The 24,683-nt window shown below is 46.3% G+C and overlaps 1 protein-coding gene across 1 annotated transcript in view; it reads left to right on the forward strand.

Moving 5' to 3' along the window:
* Window positions 1-426: 426 nt before the first annotated feature.
* Window positions 427-24,683, forward strand: part of WNT3 (Wnt family member 3) — a gene marked incomplete at its 3' end in the record, with an annotated part of 50,370 nt that continues 26,113 nt past the window's right edge. The window contains exon 1 of the mRNA XM_082070879.1: window positions 427-509. Within this exon, the coding sequence (XP_081927005.1) occupies window positions 430-509 (80 nt within the window). The 5' untranslated portion in view covers window positions 427-429. The remainder of the gene's footprint in view (window positions 510-24,683) is intronic.

The following is a 24,683-nucleotide window of genomic DNA, read 5'->3' on the forward strand; positions in this document are numbered from 1 at the left end:
ATAGATAGATATATAAAAAAAAAGAAAAACCACAAAACTCCAAAAATCTCACTGCCCAGCGAAGTCTCCTGCAAAGAGGGTTGGTCTGTGTTAGCGAGGGTTAGGAACAAAGTTGTGGGGTGGAGGGGGAGGAGAGCGTGATTGACAGCCCTGAGCTGAGACTCATCCCTCACCTTGGGCCATGCGGTCTGATTGGCTGCCTGCTGACATCCCCAAGCCCTGCACTTTTTAATAGACGCTTTTGGATGATCTACAGGGAAAAGGCTTGGAGAGGTGTGTTTCTGACAAGCCAGAAAGTCACCCGCACTACGAGGGACTTTGTTTAACTCTTTTTTTTTTTTTTTTTTTTTTTCTGTAAGGAGGGGGATTCTTCATTTTTCGCACTTCATGTTTTTCTGCAAACTTCGCTGAGATTTTCCCCTTGGACTAATGGATTACCACCTGCTTGGACTAATTTTATCTTTTCTCTTCAATGGCACAAAGGTCTTAGCCGGTTACCCAATTTGGTGGTAAGATTTCTTCCCCCCCCCTTCCCTCTTTCTATGATTGATTAATGAATTAATTAATTATTAGCTATGGGATTTGTGTGTATGCGTGTCTCTTCCTTTTCACCCTTCGCCCTGCTGAGCTGGCCACAACCGAATGTTCGATTCTTAGCATAATTTCTTCAGATTTGGCTGGTAATTAATGACAAGTTTGGGGATTATTTTTAAAGGGCAATGTCTAGGCTTCCCTTTGCACAAATGGAGTCTTCCCCACCACTCTTAATTTCTCCATTTTCGTCAGTGTAGCAATAGGCATTTGTTTTCGATGTGAAAGGATGCGTATTTATTTCCTTGTGCAATAGGAATTCTGTCTGTTGCATGGCTGTGTAGCAGGTATTTTCTTCCTTTCCACTAAACTGCGATCGATCCTTTAAAGAAAACATTTAATTCTATTTTCTTTTTGGCTGCTGCAGTTTTTGGACTTCTTTCTCTTCTTTTGTTGCATTCTGTCTTGTGAATTTAGTCTGGCAAATAAGCTGAGAACGCAAATGGCACCTGAGAAAATATGCATTGGTAAAATTCCTCAAATCATGGATTTTGTTGTTTTTAATTACGGAAATGTCACTTGAATCCTCGCACCAACAATAAAAATAATTTTTAAAAGAACTGGTTGTATCTTATAATGTGGTTGATAAGAAACCTGAGTTTCTTATTTAAAAAATAAATATAACTGTACATAAACAACTACATTAACAAAATACAACTGGAAGCACTTTAGAACAAAAAATACAGAATAAAACATTTCATGTCATTTAAAAGCAGCAGACAGCGAGTTGCATAACAGAATATTTCAGTTAATTTGTGTGTTTATCATGTAGGATTTCTCGCTGGAATCTGTCTTGTTAAGTTTCTGTATGTGCCAGGTAGGGGCTGTGTAGCCTCATGATCCGTAGGGCAAAGAGGGAGATGTTGGAATTTGGTGCTACTGAGATTCTTGGGTTATTTTCACCTTTCCAGAAAAGTCTATTTTTTTTTATTATTGAATTAGATCCTTTCAGTGCCAACATGGAGATGGAAAGGTGGGAGTGAACTTGGAAATGGACTGCCATGTCTGCGAATATTTAGAAATCAGAAGGGAGAAGCAGCATTTTCTTTAATAATTCACTTATTACCGTGGACTTTGAGAATGAAAATGTGCCATTCCAGTAGAGAAAGACTGCGAACACAATGAGAAGTCCACGCTCAGGAAGCATTTAAAAGCTACCCAGGTTCATGAAATGGCTAAATCACAGCATGTTTTCCCGAAGAATTAGATTATTTCCTCGCCCTGAGCGTGGCTGCGTAACTTCAGCATCCACGCCTGGGGCAGCTGAGCCAACCGAAATATAGACAGTGTCACTTTGATTCCTTACGTCCCTTTTCTTCTTCATCTGGGCACCAGCGGGTCTGAATGGGGGTGGGTTGTGGAACAGGTCAGGATCTAAAGACAAGGATCTGCATGGGGCAATGGTACCCGGTGGTGACATCAGCTCTCCCAGGGTCTCACCAGCTCCTGACCTGCCTCAGGCGTTGATATAAATCGGGATTTAATGCCTGAATCAAGGAAGGTTTCAACTCTCGGAGTGAGGAACCAAAATCTTGACAAAAAAGGTCCGTGAAGCGAAAATGTCCCTGTGGGCAAAACGTCCCTCCCTGTTTTCAGGAGAAGATGCTGAGACAAGTGTCTGCCCCATGTCCTTGCCTCGTCCAAAATCCCTTCAAGTTCACCCAAAATGAACAATACAGAGGATACGTCAGATGCAAATAGCAGGGCCATGGCAGGCAGCATCCATGGGGAAGGAGGGAGCCGGACAAGCTATTCGCAGAATTTCATTCAGTAGATCCGTGCCTTGCGTATTTTTTGGAGATTCTGTCAATACCAAAATTCCAGAGAGTCCCTGTCATGCTGAAGGGATGTGACAAGATGCCCCACGTAGACATCAGAAATGTCAGGGGTGTTAGGGGCTTCTTGAAGGCCGAGGGACCAGAAGGGCAGAAATACCTGGGCCAGGGCTCCCCGACTGCTCAGGCAGACAACGCTTCCCATAGCACACAAAATCAAATACCTCTTTCTATCCTGCTGAAGGCCTTGAATATCTGCTCTGTGGAGCTGAGGTCTTGCCTACCATGTGCTCTGGTATGATGTGATCCATACTCTTAAGAAAAAAACATCCTCTTCTGGTTGTCTTCCTGATTCTCTGATCTTCAGGCAGAGTTTAGGGGATGAGACCCACTTCCAGGGTTAAACACGCTCTGGAACAGAGGGAGGGAAGCAAATGTGGGGCACAGCATCAGCCCAGTGCCCTGTGCTGGGTTCCTGCACTTCTCCAGGCCAGGCTGGACCTGAGATCAATCGGTGCTTCTTTACCCTTAGTTAAACCCATTTCTCCTAAACACGAGACCTTCAGGAAGAATACTTATCTTTCAGGATCCCAAGGCTGCTGACAGATAGTGCTTGGTCCTGCTGGCGCAACCATCCTGAGTGTTTTTCTACTGTATAGGGAATAATTTGTCAGCAAAATCAAAACAGACCATTTCTGGTTTGGGGCATAAATGGGAAAAAGGGTTATTCCTGTAGCGGAAAGTGTCTGAATGCACAGAAGGGAAAGAAGTGCAATGAAAACAGGGTCTCAGCACCTTGTAAATGAGTTTAGGGTTGGCTGGAATAATCCAGCCGCCCCACAGTGCAGTCAGACAATAGTTGCAAGCACAACATCGATGACAGTGCAGTGCAAGGGATAAAAGCAAAAAGATGAAGCTGCTGAGGGTTTGCACTGAGTTGTATTTTTATTGAGGCACCAGGGAAGGATGCTGGCCATCTGGTTATGTTACCTGGAGGGAGCATAATGTGACAGCAACCCTCCAGCTTGCACGCTGTCATGTTGGAGGGTGGATCCTGACCTTGGCCTCAGTGGTGAAATGTTACATACCCGACAGTGAGGCTCAAGCTACCAGCTCTTGGCATGGGGAACAGTCTGGACCGACACCTGCAAAGGGACAGATTTCAGGGTGCAAACACAGCTCTGCATTATCCAGGCTCGCTGGTGGCAGGGGGAAGGTGGAACCACTGGGCTGCAAAGCCAAGACAGGGGGGTGCAGTCCAGCCTGTTTGGTTGCTGGCAGCTCCTTGGCATCATCCTGTCCCTGAACAACCAGCATCTTCCCAGGCAATGCCTGAGCGTGGTCCAGGGGTGGCACACACTGCAGATGTAACCTTCAGTGAGCAGGGCTGGTGTTTTGCCATAGGTGCAGCCCTTCTTCACATGCTTCTGTCTTATTACAGCAATGAAAAGGAACAAACGGGGCACAGATGGGAAAAGGTCATCTAAATGCTGCCTGTGAGAGTGCTGGCAAGAGCAGTTGAAACCAACAAAAGCTTCCTCAGATCTGTGTCCAGCACTTATGCTTTCTGGGTTACTATGGCTAAAAGAGCGTCAGAGGAGGAAGGGATGGAGAGATGTGGTGAGGCCATGGAGACCAGGACTGCTGCTCCTCCTGACCCTTCAGGGATGGCGTGGGTGGAAGCAAAGTAGGCAGCAGTCATGGGTCATGCCAGCAACCCTTTTCAGTGCCAGGCAGAGGGGATGGTGATGACACCAATCACACCCGCAGTCATTTTTTTAATCCCAAATACCCTAATGACAGAATGGACAACAGAGCACGTCTGAGTCATGGGGTTGGGGGGGAACAAGATGTGAAAGACTGCTCAAAGCAGCATATAGACAGACTGATGGATGGGCCCAGAGCTTTCTGGTAACATCCTAAATTTAGATGAAAATCTAGCTCATGGCCAGAGCTGTGTCAGTGCAGGCCAACAGAGATATTGTGGCCCAGGAAACAGCTTGAAACCACTGCCAGGATGATAATACATGTGCAGGGGCTGAAGAAGACAATCAGGGAGACTACTCTACCCATGAACTGAGAAGAAACACCAAATGCTTTCTTCTTCCATAAGTGTAATTCACCAAGAAGTCTTGAAAACCTCTGGTGTGTCACTAGCCTGGAGAAAGGAGACAGATTTGGAGTCCTTAGTGTAAACAGGGACTAAAAAATTCAGCCCCACTTCTCTCATGATTCCTCAAGACATAGTATTAACAGGTCACTGCCCATAACTGTGACTCTCACCAAGTGCATCTTCCCATCCAGCATTCGTTGGCATCTAAGCAGACAATTTGGCAACTGGAATAATGGCTTTGTCCATCATATATTATTAAATTTTACTTCTATCCCTCAGAAATGTTTTCAGGGGAAGCTGGAGGCTTTGGCAGCTGACTGAGGATCCCAGTGGCCTTGGGCCCCTAGCAAGAGGCAGATAGAAACTTAAAAACATGTTCTCACTGGTCTCACAGCAGCTTCCTCATTAGGAAAAACCTGTATGTGAAAACCATTTGCATGTAGATGTAGTCTGAGTTGACATGTAACTCGTCTTCTTTGGCTTTCAGTGTCTCACCTTGCTGGGATGAATGGGACACTTGATTCTCTTGGCAGTCTTTATTTTTCATTTTCTGGAGGTTGAAAACATTTATATCCTGTAGCCCTTGTTTTTTCATAGGCATGTGCCCCTTAAAGCTTTATTCAAAAGGAATAAAATGGCAGTGAGGCATCAGACTATGAGAGTGGATTTCCTGATGCAAATCCAGCTGCTGTATCACTACAAAGGAAGAAAACAATCCCACGTAGAGATTTCCTACAGCTTAAAATGTAGCCAGTTCTGGGGAAAGATGACTAAGTTAATGATGGAGTTTGTCAGTGGCAGAGCCAACAGCAGTTGCCCTGCAAGCCCAGAGGTGCTGCTCTGGCTGCTGCTCTGGCACACGAAGCCAAAGCTGCTCCACCAGCAGCCTGCGCTGGCACGTGAAGCTCTGAACTGGAACAGCTGACGCATAGACCGGGCGTCACCTTCCGCTGGCGCCGCTGGAGGGTGTCACAGCCTGCTGCCCCAGACGCGACAAAGCTCTGCCTGCCGGAGCGGCGGGTGAAGCTGCCTGGGGACGCAGTGACGGCAGAGGTGGTGAGGAGAGATGCTGGGGTGACGTGTGGCTGCTCATGGAAACAGCTGTCAATAACCAAATAGCTGCAAGCATTCAGGATCTTGTGGTTTCAAAGGTTGTCTTCAGCATTCTCCACAGCCAGGCATGGTCTGTGGGGATCTGTATGCCCACCTTGCCAAATGGGATGGTTAGTCCATGCCATGAAAGCAAGAGCTTTCCACAGTCAACCTGAAATTGGGATGGGATGGTTAGTCCATGCCATGAAAGCAAGAGCTTTCCACAGTCAACCTGAAATTGGGATGGGATGGGTAGTCCATGCCGTGAAAGCAAGAGCTTTCCACAGTCAACCTGAAATTGGGATGGGTTGGTTAGTCCATGCCATGAAAGCAAGAGCTTTCCACAGTCAATCTGAAATTGGGATGGGATGGGTAGTCCATGCCATGAAAGCAAGAGCTTTCCACAGTCAATCTGAAATTGGGATGGGTTGGTTAGTCCATGCCATGAAAGCAAGAGCTTTCCACATTCAATCTGAAATTGGGATGGGATGGGTAGTCCATGCCATGAAAACAAGAGCTTTCCACAGTCAACCTGAAATTGGGATGGGATGGGTAGTCCATGCCGTGAAAGCAAGAGCTTTCCACAGTCAACCTGAAATTCAGATTCATTGTCTGTCCTGTACAGCAGACACACGTGGGCAGCCCCAGTCATTGCCAAGGGAGCTTCTGAGGATGTACAGCCTGGTGAACCTCAACGTGCCCGGCTCTTGGCAGAGTGTCAGCTTGGCCAGGCAGCATCTCTGGTTGGTTTTCCGTCTCCCCTGCATGGCAGAGTGTGGTGCAGGGGAGTCCTGAGATCAGTGACAGCTTCAAAATGCTACTAGAACACAACAGTAAAGAGCAGTAAGAAATCTACACATGCCCCTAAACATCAGGAAGCCTCATTCCTTCGATTGAGGTTGAAGGACCTGGGGCTGTTTGGCCTTGAGAAAAAGAGGCTGAAGGGAGATCTTATCACTGTCTACAACTGCCTGAAAGGAGGTTGTAGCATGAACGGTGTTGGTCTCTTCTCCCAAGTAACAAGTGATAGGACAAGAGGAAATGGCCTCAAGTTGCACCAGGGGAGGCTCAGATTGGATGTTAGGAAAAAATTCTTCACTGAAGGGGTTGTGAAGCACTGAAACAGGCTGCCTGGGGAAGTGGTGGAGTCACCATCTCTGGAGGGGTTTAAAAGGTGTATAGACAAGGTTCTCAGGGACATGGTTTAGTGCTAGAGTTTGGGTTATGTTTGAGTGTGTCTTCCACCCAGAATGATTCCACGATTCTGTGAAAACTAACCACTCATATCTCCTGGAGTGTCCCAGCCCCAGGGGTACACTCTGTCCTGCGGGGCCAACACAAGCCTGGAGACAGATGAACATAAGGAGAAGGGCTTCAACTCACATAAAGACTAAGAAGTGTTTCTGCCATTAAGCCAGACATCTCTGTTACCATTCCTGTAACTAAATTAAGAAGTAAATGTAAGTGGTCACAATGAGTTTTTAACAGGTTGTTGCAAACTGATTGATTTTAATTTGAATCCTTCATTAACAGCAGCATTTGACAAAGTGAAGCACCTGCCTAAGGGACCCCATGCAAGAGCACCGCAAATTGAGGGAGGATGCTGAAGGGAGTGGAGCATCTCCCGTGTGAGGAAAGGCTGAGGGAGCTGGGGCTCTGGAGCTGGACAAGAGGAGACTGAGGGGGGACTCATTCATGGGGATCAGTATGGAAAGGGGCAGTGTCAGGAGGATGGAGCCAGGCTCTTCTGGTGACAACCAGTGACAGGACAAGGGGCAATGGGTGCAAACTGGAACACAGGAGGTTCCACTTAGAGATGAGAAGCAACTTGTTCCTGGTGAGGGTGGCAGAGCCTGGCCCAGGCTGCCCAGGGGGGTTGTGGAGTCTCCTTCTGTGCAGACATTCCAACCCGCCTGGACACCTTCCTGTGTAACCTCATCTGGGTGTTCCTGCTCCATGGGGGGATTGCACTGGATGAGCTTTCCAGGGCCCTTCCAACCCCTGACATCCTGGGATTCTGTGATTCTGGCCACCTGGTACTCTTAGCCCAGGGCTGGCTGTGGCATGTTGGAGATGCTGGAGGCCATCAACAAGCAAATTCACATACCAGCCATGGTGAATGCTGGCTTGCTTCCCCAGCTGTATGTAAACACACATCTTGATGTGGTCAGGTAGACACTTCGTACCCCAGTGGCACAGCCGTGTGTACACAGGGGGGAAGCAGTGACACTGGTTACCAGGGAGAATATGAACCCAGCGTTGTGCTCAGCCCAAAGCAAATGAACTGTGTGCTGGGCTACGCTGGGAGGAGTGTGCTCAGCAGATTGAGGGGAGCTGTCACTCTCTGCTTGGCATTTGAGGCACTTGTGATACGGTGCTGAGAAGTGGCTCTGCCCCGTACCCATCTCAAGAAGGACGTAGAGAAACGTGAGAGCAGCCAGTGGGTGTTTCCAAGATGGGCCTGGGGCACATGGCTCACCAGGAAAGGCAGTGGGACCTGAGCTCATTTAGTCTGGCCAAGAGGAGACTGAGGGCTGTTCAACAGCAACCTATGGATTCCTGAAGGGATCTTACAAATATGATAGAGCAAATATTTACTCTGTAGTGCCAAACAATATAGAAAAGGGCAATTGCCACAGGCTGGGACTCCAAATGTTTGTGCTTGCATGAGGACACTGTTTGCTGCAGGGTGTCTGGAGTGGGGTGCCTGTGGAGGTGAGGAGGGTCCCTCCTTGGACATTTTCAGGACTCCACTGCACAACGTTCTGGCCACCATGGCCGGTGCTGGGGAGTGTCCTACTCTGAGCAGGTGCTTGGACCAGACACCTCCAGGGAACCTCTCAGCCACGATTTTTGTGAGATACCCAGTGCTGAGACCAACAGCAGTGCTACAAAGATGCAAAGTATCAGACAGGTCTTGGATTACTCAGTCCACAGTGTATGTCTAATGGACAATGGGACCTTCATTAGCACCCTGAACACAACTAAGCAACTATTGGGGGCAGACTTTTGAGCAGGGCCTGTTGTGAGAGGACAGGGGGTGATGGTTTGAAAGTAAAGGAGGGAGATTCAGGCTGGACATGAGGAAGGAATTGTTGTCCCTGAGGGTGGTGAGAGCCTGGCCCAGGTTGGGCAGAGAGGTGGTGGATGAACCATCCCTGGAGACATCCCAGGCCAGGCTGGACGGGGCTCTGAGCAACCTGAGCTGGTGAAGATGTCCCTGTCATGGCAGGGGGGGCACTGGATGATCTTTGAAGGTCCATTCCCACCCAAACCATCCTGTGATTCTGTGAACTCTCATCCATGTGACAGATGGCAACATACAGCCCAACACACAGGTACCAAGGAGAAACCCAATGGTCACTCATGTCACTCCTCTATATGCTACACATCTTCTGTGTCCAGATATGAGTCATTGTCACTCCAGCGAGTTCATGACAGGTCTTTAGCTAATGCTTTCTCACTGCATTTGTCCTGGCTATGTTGCTCTCCAGCTCCTGCACCACAGTCACTGCTCACCTGGGTGTGTGAGCCAAGGAGAGCTGCAAGAAAGCCTTCAGCCCTTCCTCCCTGTAGGCACAGCATGGACCTGGGCAGCTTGAACCCTCAGAGGACATGACTCTAACATCACTAAATCACTTCTGACTTTTAAAATATATTTCTGTTATTTAGTTGACACTCTGAAGGCATTTGATTTGCCCTGATGTCCTGGAGACCCCGTGAACACTGCCCACATACCCACCAGGGCTGGTAACCAGGAGGTAGAAGGTTATCTTCCACCTGACGTTGGTGACAGGGTCTTGGTGATGCTCATCAGGCCTTTCCACTGCCAACTCAAACAGTTCAACCTAAATTAGTGGCTGGATTCTGTATGGAAAGGCAGGAAAATATCCAAGTAGCCCATTTTAAAGAACTAAAAAGCAAACCTTAAATATGAAATAATAAAGATTAAAGAATTGTGCTGTGTGTTGAAAATATGCTGATAAAATGCACAGCACTTTCAATTATCTCTGTCAGTTATTCAACTGAAAAATGTCTTCATCTGATGTGTGCTACAAATCTCAGTTTCTAAGGCTTACCAGTGATAGGCCAGTCACCTAGAGATACATGTCATCTACTGTTCAGAGAAGCTGTTGGTCCATCTGCCAACAGAAATCTCAGTGTGAAGAGGAGTGCAATACCCCTCTTGCACCATGAGAAGCAAGCTGTCTAAATCAATGTATGCTTATCATACAAAAATCATCATCACTTGGGTTAGCAATGGTATTTGTTTAGGTATGTCTCACTGCTGACACTCTCAGCCTTGTAGATCCAATTTGCATGAGTTGTGTTGAGCCACAGTAGTATCTATGGCAATTTGGCTCAACTTGAGCCTGTTCTGAAATTTTTGCCAGGCCTGAGTGAAAGATCCTAGGCACATCTAGTAGGAATCTTAGCAGTTGCTAGTTACTGTCTTCCTGTGGACCGGTGTTTGGCTGGTTTTAAAATGTGATGGCATATCAAATATGGAATATTTTTGAGCATTAAAATAGAAAATATTCTGGATTCAGAGTCCAGCCATTCAGCAATGTGAACACACCCAAAGCCCTCGATTGAAAGCCAAGGCCTTTGTGCATCCAATGAATACTTCTGAGTAGCTATTATCATTTTTATAGCATTGTGAAGCTCATACTGAAGGCTTTTTGAAAATAGATTCATGGATTTTATTTGCGTCTATATGGACAGGACCTTGTCTCAAGAGATACAGTCAAACATGGAAATAAAAATCCAGTAGGTTGACATTCCTTCTTTAAGCACACTCTTACTCTCAGTTTTCTGAGAGCAATGGCTCTAAATGGAACTTGTAATGGAAATTGTGCCCAAGCTGGCATAGTTCTGAAAGATCATAAGGTACTTCTCAAAATAATAATCTATGGCAAGAGAATTGTAATGGGATTTGTCTCCTGGAAGGGTAGGATCCTGCTGTATGCACCTCACCAAGGCACCGTCTGCACCTGATGGAAACACGCTACCTCTCTGTAAGGCAGACCTGCGGAAAGTCTGTCTTAGGTCTGACCTAGGGAACAATGAAATCAGCTGGTCCCTTTCTTCTGTTGGTACATGGAGCCCCCCAATGACTGCAGACTAGGCACCTGTTTTCCACAGGCTGTTGTTGGGATGAGACAAATCTGATGCTGACCAGCTCCTGAATAAATCCATAATCTCGTTCTTCTTCAGTGCCCAGTGCCACTCAGTGGATCAGTGATCTTCCTAAAGGATCTGAAATGGGAAGGGCGTGTTAGGAACTTGGCTGTGCAATTTACGTATCCCATATATAGACAGTTATAGCTCATATTCTTTATACTCAAAGTTTAATTTTAACCTTCTGTCAGCAGATACAATCTTATTTTTGCAGACCTGATCTGAGGTTCATTTTGTATCTACAAATGGAAGTCTTTTAATATCACTCGAGTTTGGAGGCAATATTATCATGATACTGAATGTAGTGAAAACCTTCTGATATAGAAGGGTATCAGGTGATATTGTTTAAGTTTGTTTAGTGGAAGTTTCAGGGTAAAGACCATATCAGGAGTGTGACATGGTGAAAACCACATCTTAGGACTAACCATGGGGCACAGGCTGAGAAACATTGTGTTATAGTTAACAGTACCTTTTAAACAGTGTCTGTGCATGTGAATTTACAGCTTTTCCTATTATAACACCTGGAGAGAAATCTTAGGACAAGACATGTCTCAAAAGTCCCTCTCTCACAGCCCAGGAGCACTCTGTTTCTTACTATTTACCCTGGACTGTTTACCAGGACTGTTAGTGTAGTCGCTTTGCCATGTTTGAAAATGTGAAAGAACGATGCTTTGGTGAGCAAATTTGCCATGATAATGGAGCCAAACTCTTTCTAATTCCTTTTCTAGAGATGGGGTTCCTGATCTGCTGATCTGCTAATTTGTCTTTTTCACAATTCTCTGAACCTGCCTGCTTTTAATTAATCCTACAAATCTGATCAAGTCTAGCTGGCACCTTTCCCAGTACGTACACCTTTAATTTTTGAATGAGAAACACTTTCTTTGAACCACTCAGCATCGCATTTGCTCAGATACTGGAGCTCTTCCTCCACCTTTTCAGCAAATAGAGTTTAAAACTGAAGGAGTTAGTGATAGCTGATAAACTCTTGATTTTTTTGTTTTGGCCCCATTTCTGTCTCATAGTCATCCAGTTTTCCTGCAGTTTCTTTATGGCCATTGTGAAGAGTTATAAATAAGAAATTCACAGTGATCCCTGAAAACTGTCCCGGGGGCTTTTTGCAGCTCCAGTTCAGCCCTAACAAGTGCCACTCATCTCTTTACTCCCTGTTCCTCTCCTCCCCCTGGAGATGTCTGCACAACAGGTCGCTCCATCTTGAATAGTTACCTTACTGACAACAGCACATTTTCAGGACAGGTTTTACCTGCAGAAGTCTAAAATAAGTGCTTCTTTTGCTCCTTGGACTATAGTGGCAGACCAGGACAATGGTCTCAGCCGAAATGTCTGCAGTCCATCAGATGAATCCCATCATCTGCATGTACAACACCGCTGGGTCCAGACTGCAAACCCACAAAATTACTTATTTTCTTGTAGGATTTACCATTTCAGCCTCCAACCCAGATTTCAGCCAATAGCACAGAAACTCCATGCTCCAGCTGTGCAGTTTCCTCATCGCTGATCTGGTTTTCACCTGATTTCCCAATATGTGCTTCCCATGATCACTGATGCTTTCAATAGTTCTGTTTTTCTTTCGTTTTTGTGCTGCAAAGTATTTTCAATTCTAATTTTAAATTCTAACTGATTGTACTTCCTCTGGCCTAATTATCCCTGGTAACAACGGAATCACCTTTAATAAGTTTTTAATGAAATCCATCTGATTTATTTTTTACAAGTAGCTCATGTCGTACACCGAGTTATGGTCATCAGTTTATTTTCACTTTTCATTTCAGTTTGCTCATTTTTCCCTGCAAATCTCCTAAAAATGAGATCTCCAGAAATTAAGACCTCATTTGTGGCGTTTGTGTGGCAAAGCCAGTTGTTTCTGTTTGGTTAAGTGAGAAAGCTGAAAGAGTCTGGGAGCTGATATAAGCCCTTACAAAAAAGGAGCCTTTGCCTCAAACTAAGGCAACAGGGGTGCAATGTTCAGGATCATGGTTTTGGAGACTTAAGTTCTACCAAAACCCCTGAAGGAGTCTCACCCCATGTCTGCTGGGGCTGTGTCTGCAGTCTCCACAGTCTTATCATGAACAGTGGCCTCATACCCTGGGGGCAACCCTTATTCTACCCTTGATCAGATAAATGAGAGTTTGCACAAAGGCAGTGCAGGGAGAATTAGGAAGAGCCAGACTATAGGGAGACACCCTGGTGATAGCGCTATCACCTGCACACTAAGTGGTCTAATTCTTTAAGTTCTTTTAAAATCACCCTTTTATACCCAGAGGACACAGATGAGTCTTCCCAGGTGTTCAGAAATGATGTTACTCTAACACAGCTGTTTCCAGGGCATGGCCATGGTGGTGTCTCCCACCACAATACTAATGCTAATCCACTTACCTGGACTGTAATAACGACTTTGTTTAGTCCCACCTTAGAGGCTGAGCTCAACAGATTGTAGTTACATTCATAACAAAATGATCAATACAGTATCCATGGTCTTAATGGTCTACATGTCCTTGGTGTCCAGCCCTGCCTGAGGTTTAGTTGTGCTTCTCTCTTGTTCCATTCATCCCAGCAGCCTTGTAACCCAGGGACTGTGCACCATGGCTTGGTGACAGCTGGGGAGGCTTGTCCGTGGGTTTGCTGAAGAAAATACTCGAGTTCTACTTTGAGCTTTGAGACCTTGGTTATTAAATGTGCGTTGTTTTTTCTGCACGGGTGGAAACCATACACAAACTGGAAAAACAACTTTCTGCTGTGGTTTTGAATATTGTGAATTCGAGGCTCACTGGTAACCCATGAAAAATTAACAACATGGTGTAGAAAATCTCCTTTGAGTACTGTAATGACTTACATTAGAAAACTTTTCTGTAGGAAAGGATGCAGATGTTCAAATAACGTTTGCTTGGGGGTGGTGTTTTCAGCCTTTGTTTCTTGAGTCATATGAGGCTCCAGTGAATGAATCTTCAGTAATAAGTCAACAGCCCGTTCTGTATGGCCTTACACATTATATCACCTAATAGAAGGTCCCCATCCCTCCACTCAGTTCCCCAAGAAAAGGTGTAATTTTTCATATTGATTCTTCTCTACTCCTCTACTCTAGGAGGAGAGGATATTTCCCATAACTCCAAATCAGATTATTGGTTTAAAGATATGGAAAAGGTAATTTTTTACATTGGTAAGGAGCTGGCAATAGAGTTTTGCAAGGACACACACTGTCCAACATATTGAAAAGGACCGTAGTGGGGGAACAGTGATGTGATGAGGTTTGCAAACGTAACACATTGCTCAGGATGGCCCAAGGTAAAGGTGACCAGAGAAGACAGGAATGGATGACACTCAGTGGATAATAAAAAGGCAGATTCACTGCAAATCGGGAAAACAATCCCAAATCTTCACAGCTTTGATATAGGTTAGACTTTCTATTACAACCACCTTGGAAACAGACATTATTGTGAACGGTTCTTTGCAGTTGGTGGGTCAGTGCTCAGTAACCAACATGTGCAATTGTACAATTGTACAAGCTTTGCACCTGGCTGGTCTCTCCCTTGTCCAGATTTTTGGAACCATGTTGGTTGGAAGGTGATAGAAAAGGTCTGTTAGGAGCTGTTGTTGGATTTGTTCTCAAAATGGAAAATATCAACACGCCATTATTTATTTTACTATTGCGTCCTGGCGTCTGTTTGCAATCTGATCATTGCATTTCCCAAAATTGTGATAAAATGAGAAAAGCACATAAAAAAGCCAGCAGCAACAAGGAACTAAAAGGGCCTTCATATGAGGATACAGTATTTAGATATGCATCTTGGAGAAAGACAATTATGAGTGAATACAATACAGATCTTGCAGATAATGAATGATGATAAGAGTGTGCCTAGGAAAAGATGCTTATTTCTCAGGATATAAGAACCTGTTGTGGGTTAACCTTAGGCCGCTAAGCACCGCAGAGCCGCTCTCTCTCTGAGAAATTAAGAGAAAAAAGTGTGCAATTAATTTGTGGAACTTTTTCACAGTAAGGACTGTGGAGGTTATATATATATATATATATATATATATATATACACCATGGGGTGAGAAGCGGTTTGAAGAAAATTACTGAGAATCACTCCACTGGTCGTGCTTAAGCACAATATTCCAGAGATAGCCTTCAGCTCAGGAAATCCCACAGCCCATCACAGCTGGAATCTGCACATATGGGGTAAAGCCATCTTTAAGCCTTGCCTTGTTTCTCATGGTGTTTCCCTACACGGCTGAGATGGCTTGTCAAGGAGGCAGAACACTGGCTACAGTGACCTTTGGAGCAGACTGAGCGTGGCAGTCAGTTCAATACTTTCTGCAATATTCACGGCAGTTTGTGTCTCACATCTTTCTAGAGCCCAGCATCCCCAGCGCTGAGTCCCACTTCGCTCTCCATGGAAAGAGGATAGCAAAGACATAACTTTTCACCACAATAAACCAACAGGACTAATTCCAGATCTGGTTTCCAGAATATACAATTTGGCTTTTCCATGTTGTATCTGACACAAAACACTTTAAGATCCAGTTCATCCAGGTGAGACAGAACTGGGTGCCTTAGTTTCAGCTCTGCTGCCCAGGATGGGTAGAGCCGAGCTCAGTGTGAGACCACGGCACCCACTGCCTCCTCCTAGGTCAGGACACATCCTTCTTGGGGTAACCTCAGGCTGTTTATAAGAGCAGAATCACCCCTGTTATCTTCAGTTTGTGGTCTTAGGGCACGGTGAAGGACTCTCCAAAGAAAGACAGCCAAGGTGTCCACCTTAGATCACACCCCAAACTATGGAACAGCTGGGTAGATGTAGTCATTCTCATCCAGTTGAACACCAACTGGATGTTCCCATAGCATCTGAGCACTGGGCAGATGCTTTCCAGTGCCAAAGCTGCTCGCTCGTAGTGGGTAATTTCCAGACAGTTGGCACTAACTATTTATTGAGGTTAGCCGCCACCAAGGTGTCTCCAAAACAACACCCCAAACTGGAGGCATGTGGAGAGGGCTCGGCTGACCAACGGGGATTGACCAGCATCCCCACTGGCCTGGGTGGGGAGGTTTCCCTTCCTTCCCTCAGTTTCTGTGATGCTCCATTCTGCACCTAGTGTCCCATCACCTCCTCCTTCCTGGTAGGAAATGTTTCCCTCCATCGGTGCCAGCTTTGGGAAGGAGGCAGGAGAGGAAGGCGAATCTGAGTGGGGGTTATTGCTTTGCTGGGAATGCCTCGCAGGCAGCACTGGCAGCAGAAGGGATGGAGAAGGGGCAGCAGCACTGACAAATGCAGTGGCCTTGGTTGCTCGTGGTGCATAAACAAATCTACCGTCCTGCCAGGACTCGCTGGTATGGAGCGAGCAAGTCTGCAAACGAATTTCAGCATCTCTCTTTAGAGGAAAGATTTTTCAGGGCTGAAAATCTTGCTGTGTTTATTGCGGTCACAGCCTGGAAACCTCCATTTGCATATGCAAATCATATGCATTTATGTAAATTCCTCGGCGAATAATATTATCACAGTCCCTGCAGAATAGGTTCTCTCCCATGGCAAATCACTTGATTGTGTTTTCTAAACTGAGAGTGACATTGCTTTGACCAGGCATTACTGAACATAACATTTATATCTGATACACGGGACAATAAAGGAGCCCTGTTCCTGGACACACACCCTTGTCAGCAACTTTATTCAGGCTGTGTTTGTTAGGAGGAGAAGCAGACTCCAGCTCCCAAGCCCCGTTCCTCCCTGCCCCCCCATCTTTCCAGCATTTGCTGGCAAAATAAGCCAGAGCCGAACCGTGTGCGATGCCAAGACAAAGGGGTGGAGGCAGATGCCAAATCACTTTCAAGCCCATGACAGAGCCCTGAGTCACCCAAACTGGAGCAGCTCTCCCAGAATGGGCTCATCTTACAAAAGTGCTGTTGCTGCAGCAACACTAATCCACACGCCGGTGGGCAGAGAGATAATGCGAGGGATGCAACAGCAGATTCGTTTGCTCAACGCCGTGCTTAGACAAGGGGAAATTATAGTAATTTAGAGGGATCTGTTTGCCCTGTTGTGAAGCCCTTTGTTGTGGGGACTCCTTGGGCAAAGGGTTTCTGACATTGGAGGGAACTGGTCTTGGTGCAGGTGAACAGCTCAGGTCTGACCCCAATCTCTGGCTGGGCAATCCCACAAAAATGAGAGGAGGGATTTAGAATTACAGGATGGTGTCGGTGGAAGGGACCTTCCCATCTCCCCCAGTGCCCCCCCTGCCATGAGCAGGGACATCTTCACCAGCTCAGGGTGCTCAGAGCCCCGTCCAGCCTGGCCTGGGATGTCTCCAGGGATGGTTCAGCCACCACCTCTCTGGCCAACCTGGGCCAGGCTCTCACCACCCTCAGGGACAACAATTCCTTCCTCATGGCCAGCCTGAATCTCCCTCCTTTACTTTCAAACCATCACCCCTTGTCCTATCACAACAGGCCCTGCTCAAAAGTCTGTCCCCATCTTTTTATCGACCCCTTTCAAGTACCAGAAAGGCCACAATAAGGTGTCTCCAGAGCTTTCTCTGTCAGTTTGACAAAGCTCCCTCCTCTATTTGGGTTGGGAGAGGAACTTCTCCACAAGGCCACTTGAGGTCCAAAGGTCTCAGCTGGACTGTGAATCATATCCAGTCTGATCCCAGGAGCATTCAGGTCCTGTCCTGGGATCCCCCCAGCAATCACTCATGTCACCAGCAGGCTCCAAGGCCATCGGTGCTGCAGCCATGACCCCTCTCTGCTGACCCTCCTGTCCTGCTCTGCTCCAAAGGTCCTTCTAGGGCCAGGCAGGCAGTGTGGTCACCATCACCAGATCCTGGTAAGTGGGGTAATACGAAAAACATACGCAAATGTGAACGTTGTCTGATTGAGTCAATTGAGGAAACACCTCAGGAAGTTCCACAAGATTTGGAGGTGGGTTAATTGTGCCTCTTGCTGCCCGCTCACTCACCCCATGGTCAAGCAGGGCATTAAAGCCATTTGTCACACCAGTGGGGCTGGAATTGGACTTTGCCAGGGCTCAGGCTTGCCCAGCTCAGAAAGCAGAAGCAGGTCTGGGGAGGAAGCAGCAGTCACTCAACAATAACGAAACAGAATCCTAAGAACAGAGTGGCTGGTGATGTGTTAGTGTGGAGACACGGAGCATGATGGATGTGGATGGATCATGCAGAAAGAGGTTGGCTTCAGGGGAGTAAAGGCAATATGAACACTGTGAAGAGGGTTGACAGTAGCAAAGGACATGTGGCCAGGTTGTCCCTTCAAGGATGTGGGCACAACAGCTGAGTGTAAAGGGAGGGGACAAGGCTCACAACACAAACGGCAAGAGGTGCATAAAGACCAGGAGACAGAAACATTACAGTACCTGAAATAGGGCTTGGAGGCAGAGAAGGAGGGGAAAGGATGGTTGGGAAAAGAAAAGCAGAGGTGTAGGTGACATGAGAAGGGATAGTTAAGATTACAATAGGAGGCAAGAGGGTTGCAATGAGTAACAGATCAAAGGGAAGGAGGAAAGTCCACGGCTGGGAGGTTTGTGGAGGAAGAAAGCTGTGACTGAGTGAAATGAGTGTGAATGGAAGACATTTTTGGGGTGAGACCTTCTCCCATCAGAAAGATAATGTCTTTTAGGGTCAGATTTTCAACAGTACCCAAATTGGAAACAAGAGCCTTTCTAGGTCAGGTATTAAAAAAGCACGAGGTTAGGCATTTGAGATTTTTGCCTTGACAGTTCCCATCTCAGGAGTGACCAGGGAGGACACAGGAAGGAAAGAAGAGAAATGAGAGATGGGGAGGAGGGTAAGAAGAACTGCCCTAGCAGTTGTGCTGGCTCTGGACAGGCACATGACAACTCCAGCTCCCAACTGCCTAAGAATTCTCAACCAGGCAAATGGGTAGGAGCGATTGCAAGAATCATTGTCTTTGTGGCAATAACATTCAAACCATCTAGTATATCCTTTTTCTCTTTGTGGTCTTTCCCCTTGCCACCCCACCATGTGTCTCTCCATCCTCCCCTCATAGCATGATGAATCCCAGGAGTGTATCAGTCAGATTTGTCCCAAAAGCCCCACAGCGATGCTTTTGGTCCTTCAGCATTAAACCTGTGGTATGTTGCTAAAGAATTGAGTATTTAGTCGTAGAATCAAGGAACAGCTGAAGTTGGAAGTGGCCGCTGGGGATCATCTAGTTCAACCCACATGCTCAAAGCAAGGTGAAATAGAGCAGGTTGCCCAGGACTGTGTCCAGTTGGGTTATGAGTATCTCCAAGGATGAAGTCTCCACCAAGCTCTCATGTAACCTGTTCCATTGTTCAGCCACCCTCACAGTAAAAAAGAATTTTCATATGTTCAGACAGAATTTCATGTGTTTCAGTTTGTCCCCGTTGCCCCAGACTCTAAAGGCATCTCGCTGCATCTTCTCCACTGTCTCCCACCACTTAAGATCTCTCCAGGGCTTTATTTTCTCCTGGCTACACAGTCCCAGCTCTCACAGCCTCTCCTCGTATGTCAGATGCTCCAATTCCAAAATATCTTTGTTCCTCCATCAGCTGTACAGATGTTTCACAGCTCCGCGCAGGCCAACCACATCATTTAAATGCTCCTTAGTCCTTTCACCTGCCCACACCCTATCTAGGATTGCAAGACAGAGCTAAACGCTCACTGCCTGGACCCCTTTAACTCCATTCCTTGTGTCATCCTCTGAATCTGCTCGTCTTAACGGAAAAGCTCCTTCTTGCCCAGAAGCTCAAATGCCATTTCACTTACTGACATATAACTGACCTGCACAAGCACTTGTGTGTGCAGAGGAAGGTGTACTGTGGTGGTACTCACAGTGGTACCACCAACAGTGGGACCCAGCTCATCCCTGGGCAAGTCTGTTGTCTGAGCATCATTATTTCTGTTATGGTCAAACCCTCTCTGAGCAATGAGAAATAAACAGCACCGTCCATGACCATCAAGATTTTCTGAGTTGCTCTGTGAATAGTGGGCAGGTTTCCGGCTTTCACAGGGTATTGCGGTGGATAAGGTACACGTTCCTGTGCTAGCTTGTGTGAGAAACGTCTCTGTGGCTTTTCTAACAGCATATTGGCTTCTCCTGCCCTGCCTTTTAAAAGATAATGCACCCTTCATGGTTTGTGCTTGCAGTCTCATCCAGCTCTGTTGGGGATGAAAAGTCAGCAAGTGCCATCTGAGCCAGATGTGTAGGCACAATTTAAAACCAAGTGTCTAGACCACATGTCTAGACTGCAGTCCGGAGAACCTCATCAAGAGCTAAACAGGTAAAACAGGTCAGTGGCTCATGTTCTTGAAGCACATGATTTTCCTCATTTGTTATGAAGGGAGCCTGAGTGACTTGCTTAGGTGGAGATGGCCATAATGGGGACACCTAAGGGTTAGTTCACTATGCCAGCCATCTTTTCAACATGAATTGATCGATGAGGCATCAGTGCAGGTGGGTCAGCCTCCAGTCTCAGGTGCTTTTCATGGAGTGCAATGGAGAAGGAACCAGCACAACCAGCTGCAATTTTGACAACTTGCTTTTAAATATCTACAGTTTGGAGAAAAGCATCCATCACTATGAACTTCACAGCCGCACTCTGAGTGGGTGACCATGCCAGGCTTTGTCAGTGCTCATTGAATCATAGAATAATTTAGGTTGAAGGGATCATTTGTTGGTCTCTGATCTGGATGACCTACTCAAAGTAGCCCCTGACCATCGTGGTGGTCTCCACTGGACTCCCACCTGTATGTCCATGTCGTGCCTGTACTAGTGAGCCCCAAACTGGACATGGGATTCCACATGTGGCCTCACAAGTGCTGACTAGAGGGGAAGAAGGGTAACAAATCTACATTTATTCAGGGATTCCGGTTGGCCATTAGGAAACACTTTTTTCTCAAGGAGATGGCACAGCTCTGGGACAGGTTCCTGTGGAGGTGGGTGATCTTCACCCTTGGAAGTTTACAAAATTTGGCTTGTCAAAACCATCACCAACATACTCTAGTATTGGTGGTTGCTGTACTTCAAGTCTGGTTGTCCTGCATCTACCTTTTAGTATGAAAAATACCCCTATTTGTTGTTTTAACTAGATGAAAGTCATAGACCTCCAACTGGGGGGATATGAGAAGTTCTTAAATTGCTCTACAGAAGTCAGACTACACATTCCAATTGTTTCTTCTAATCTGTTAATTAAGGATTTTCTGGATGTTGTAGTATTCTTCTCTAGAGGTCATTTTAAACCATTTACCAAATGCAATTATAATCTGACAATCCTACTTTATACATAGGTGCAATCTTACAATATCTCATTGTTGCAGGGAAATTAATATTAATTAATGCTGATAGACTCAGTGGTTTTATAACCTCCTGCTTCCAGCCTTGTTATTTCTTGCTTTTGCCACTTAAGACACTGTGATGTCCAGCAACACAGTAATTCTGCCTCTAAAAAGAGCTGCTGGCAATGAGGGGGTTATCTTCTTATTATGCTGTGCAATTAAAACTCCTGTGCATAAGTCATTTAACAACCAACCAACATCTTTGTCTTCCTTGTCTCTTCCTTCTGTGCTTGATACAAGCATATGACTTTCATTATTTCTTTAACTATCAACACGCTTTTAGGGAACTGGAGTGACGTTCGCTACTGAGTAATTCAGTGTGACTTGAGAAAGAGTTTATATTTGTACAATGAAGAACATTTCTGAGGATCAGGAATTAGTTTTTTTTTACTTAGGAGTCTTCTCACTCCAACAAAGTGCAACAGGAATTCAGTACAAGTTGCAGGAATTCCTGCCCAGGTCATAATTTTGCCATAGTATTTTCTCAGTAATGGTGCGTAGCACTCTCCATCATCTTGTGAGAAATTAATCTCTGTTTCTTGGACAAAAAAAACATGGATCTTCCTCAGATCTACAGCAACATCAGCAATGAGCTGTTGTTCCAGCACATACAGGTGCCTGGACTCCTCTTAGGAGTGCACAGCCATGTACTCCTGGCTCCACACTCCACAATGGTCCATATCACCTAAGAGGGAAAGTTTTAAAAGCAGCTGTGCAAATGGGGTTGAAGATGCTACTGGCCCAGCTTGATACACAGGACTGCTCTAGGCCCTGTAGCATAATTTGTGTCTGCTCTTGAGCCATCAGGACTCAAAATCCAGCTGAGACTATGAAAAGGGTGCTGAGAAGACAAAAACTGCAGGACACGGGAGGGAACGAGCCGGTCACCTGGGGTGGTGGGAGCAGCTCCCAGCTCCCAGCTTTCCACTGGTGTTTGCAGACTGTGGCAATACTTCAGCATCACATGCCATTGCACTGGGAGGGTGTTCAGCACAACCATTTTGGGAACCCAGGATCCTTCCTCCATCCCCTGCACTAGGGTATCTCAGTTATCATAAGGCTATTTCACATCACTGAGTTGGCTTAAACTTGTTCCATACAGTACTCGTATGTTCTTCCATGTGTATCACCTGATAATTTAAGGGCACCTTAATGAATGCTGATGGAGGAGGAGTCAGCCTTTGTTTAGAGAGGGAGTCACAGAATCACACAGAATCCCAGAATGTCGGGGGTTGGAAGGGCCCTGGAAAGCTCATCCAGTGCAATCCCCCCATGGAGCAGGAACACCCAGCTGAGGTTACACAGGAAGGTGTCCAGGCGGGTTGGAATGTCTGCAGAGAAGGAGACTCCACAACCCCCCTGGGCAGCCTGGGCAGGCTCTGCCACCCTCACTGAGAACAATAAGGAACACTGATTTCCCCAGAGCCCCCCCTTACACTACAGCTGGATCCAAGCTCCTCTAATGCTGCCCAAGCGCATCCTCCTCCTTTTGCTGCCTCTGTCAGTGCAGTCACTACAGATATGTGCAGAGCACCATTACGGCAGAAATCACAATGAGACACGGGCCGTGTGGTCACGAATTCAGAGGACAGGGGAAAAAAAAACCCTCTCTGCAAAGCCAGGCAGGGCTGTGTACTGCAACCACTGAATCCGATCCTTTTACCCCAAGAGTGAGGAATTCATTTGTATTGGCTCAAACAGTTCTTTTCAGAATTTGAAGACCCTCAGAATTAGAGAATCTGCAACAAGTGTTGGACATTTGTCTTTTTCTTTGAAACTTGTGCCTTTGCATTCTGCTGGTCTGAATTCCCACTCACCAGCCATTGTCTTGCCCTCTTCTGCTGGACTGAGTGTCTTAATCTTCCCCTTCTTCTCACTGTAACTAAATAATCTCTCAGAAGTCTTTCCAATAGACTAATCAAACTGTCAACATAAGCCACTGCCTCAGCTCACTGCTATTGCTCTTTTGTCCCCTTTCCGTGTTTAACATCCTATTTACAACAAGAAGGAGGCTTAAAACACTCCAGTTTCTGCAGTAATGGCTGCAGCATCCTGTGCTCTTGACCGAATAAGGCAGCACACACTTCGCCAGAACTCAATGAAGGCAACAGAAGTACAAAACCATCCCTAATATATCCAGGAAGGAAGCTGTAGGCAAACCTCAGAGCCTGGGAGCTGAGTAATCCAATTTCATAAACATGACGCTGACCTCTTTCCCCTTGGATGTCTTATTTAACTTTGCTGAATGTCAAAGGAGATGGTTGCATTCTCATGGAGATACCATTGTAGATGGTTACGACTCACAGCCCACACCAGCTTCATTAAAGTGCTGCGTGGCTGTTGAGTGAGCAGAGAAATCACATTTCTCACCAGGCATTGACGTGCCCCAATAGTACACGTGCACTGCAGTCTTGAGTAGATGCTCTTACATCAACAGATGTATCAAAAAGGGGTGTTTTGTGAAAGGTGCAGGCCAGGCCCCAGTAGCATCAGGGGTGTCCTGGGCTCCTGCCCATGGTTTTGGTCAGTGCCAGGGAGTCACGATACCTTAAGCCTGATTCTGGCTTGAGCCTCATCTTGGAGCTGGCCATATCCTAACTCAGTTCATGCTACTACTTCCTAACTCAGTTCCTCCTACTACTTCCTAACTCAGTTCATCCTACCTCCTGCCTCAAAAATGGGGGAAAAGAGAGGTATTGTCACAGCAAGGGGAAAGCAGAGTGCCACAGAGGGCAGCTGGGCAGCCACGGCCAGGTGGTGGCCTCCAGTAAGATCATTCTTGAAGAGCTTTATCCTTTGGCATTCTGCAGTATCTTTTGCCTTTTCAATAGGTATTCGTGGGCCTAGCATATTCCAAATGTAATTGCATTACCTAGAGGATGTACACTGAAGTTCAGATGAGGTGTCCTCCAGGGGTTTTACATTTCTTCAGCCAAACTCAGCTGATTTCCACCTAAGGGATAAGCTCCGTGGTGCAGCAAAGTCAGTCTAACAACTCACCCTTCTCAGAAAGGGGCAGACCTGCTGTTCCACGTCCCTTTGCCAGCACCTGGTCCTCCCCGCCAAGCACTCCCCCACCCATTCCCTTGTGTCAGGTGTGGCATCTCTTTTGATCAAAGACAAAACCAATTTGACTTGCTAAACTGTCAGAACACTAACTCAGCAAAACCAAAAGTAGAGTCAGTGGCAGGGGGAACATCTGGGTCTTGGGTCAGGAGGACAGGTGAGGCACCTTATCTTATTTTATTCCAGCCTAGCTACAACCTGGACTGTGAAAACTGCCCTGAGTAGTGGCAGAGGGGATGCAGGGACGTGTGTGATGGGTGGCAAGCTCATACATAGGAGTGCAGCTCGTGCCATGCCTACAGGACAAAAGGAGATAAGGAAAAAAATGAATAAAACAACAAGATTTAATTCAGTTCATGTGACAAAAACCTCACCACAGACCTTGATCAGATCTTGGAGGTCTGCCCTTGGCCATTCTGCTCTGTAGTCGGCCTTCACCCAGTAAAGCCCACGTGCATTGCACTGGGAATCAAAGGTGGGTTAATCTCACCTAATTTGAGAAGTCCTTCCCTAGTTCTCTGTGGAGT

This window comes from Streptopelia decaocto (genome assembly GCF_964273445.1).
Source record: "Streptopelia decaocto genome assembly, chromosome: 22".
NCBI classification, from domain to species: domain Eukaryota; kingdom Metazoa; phylum Chordata; class Aves; order Columbiformes; family Columbidae; genus Streptopelia; species Streptopelia decaocto.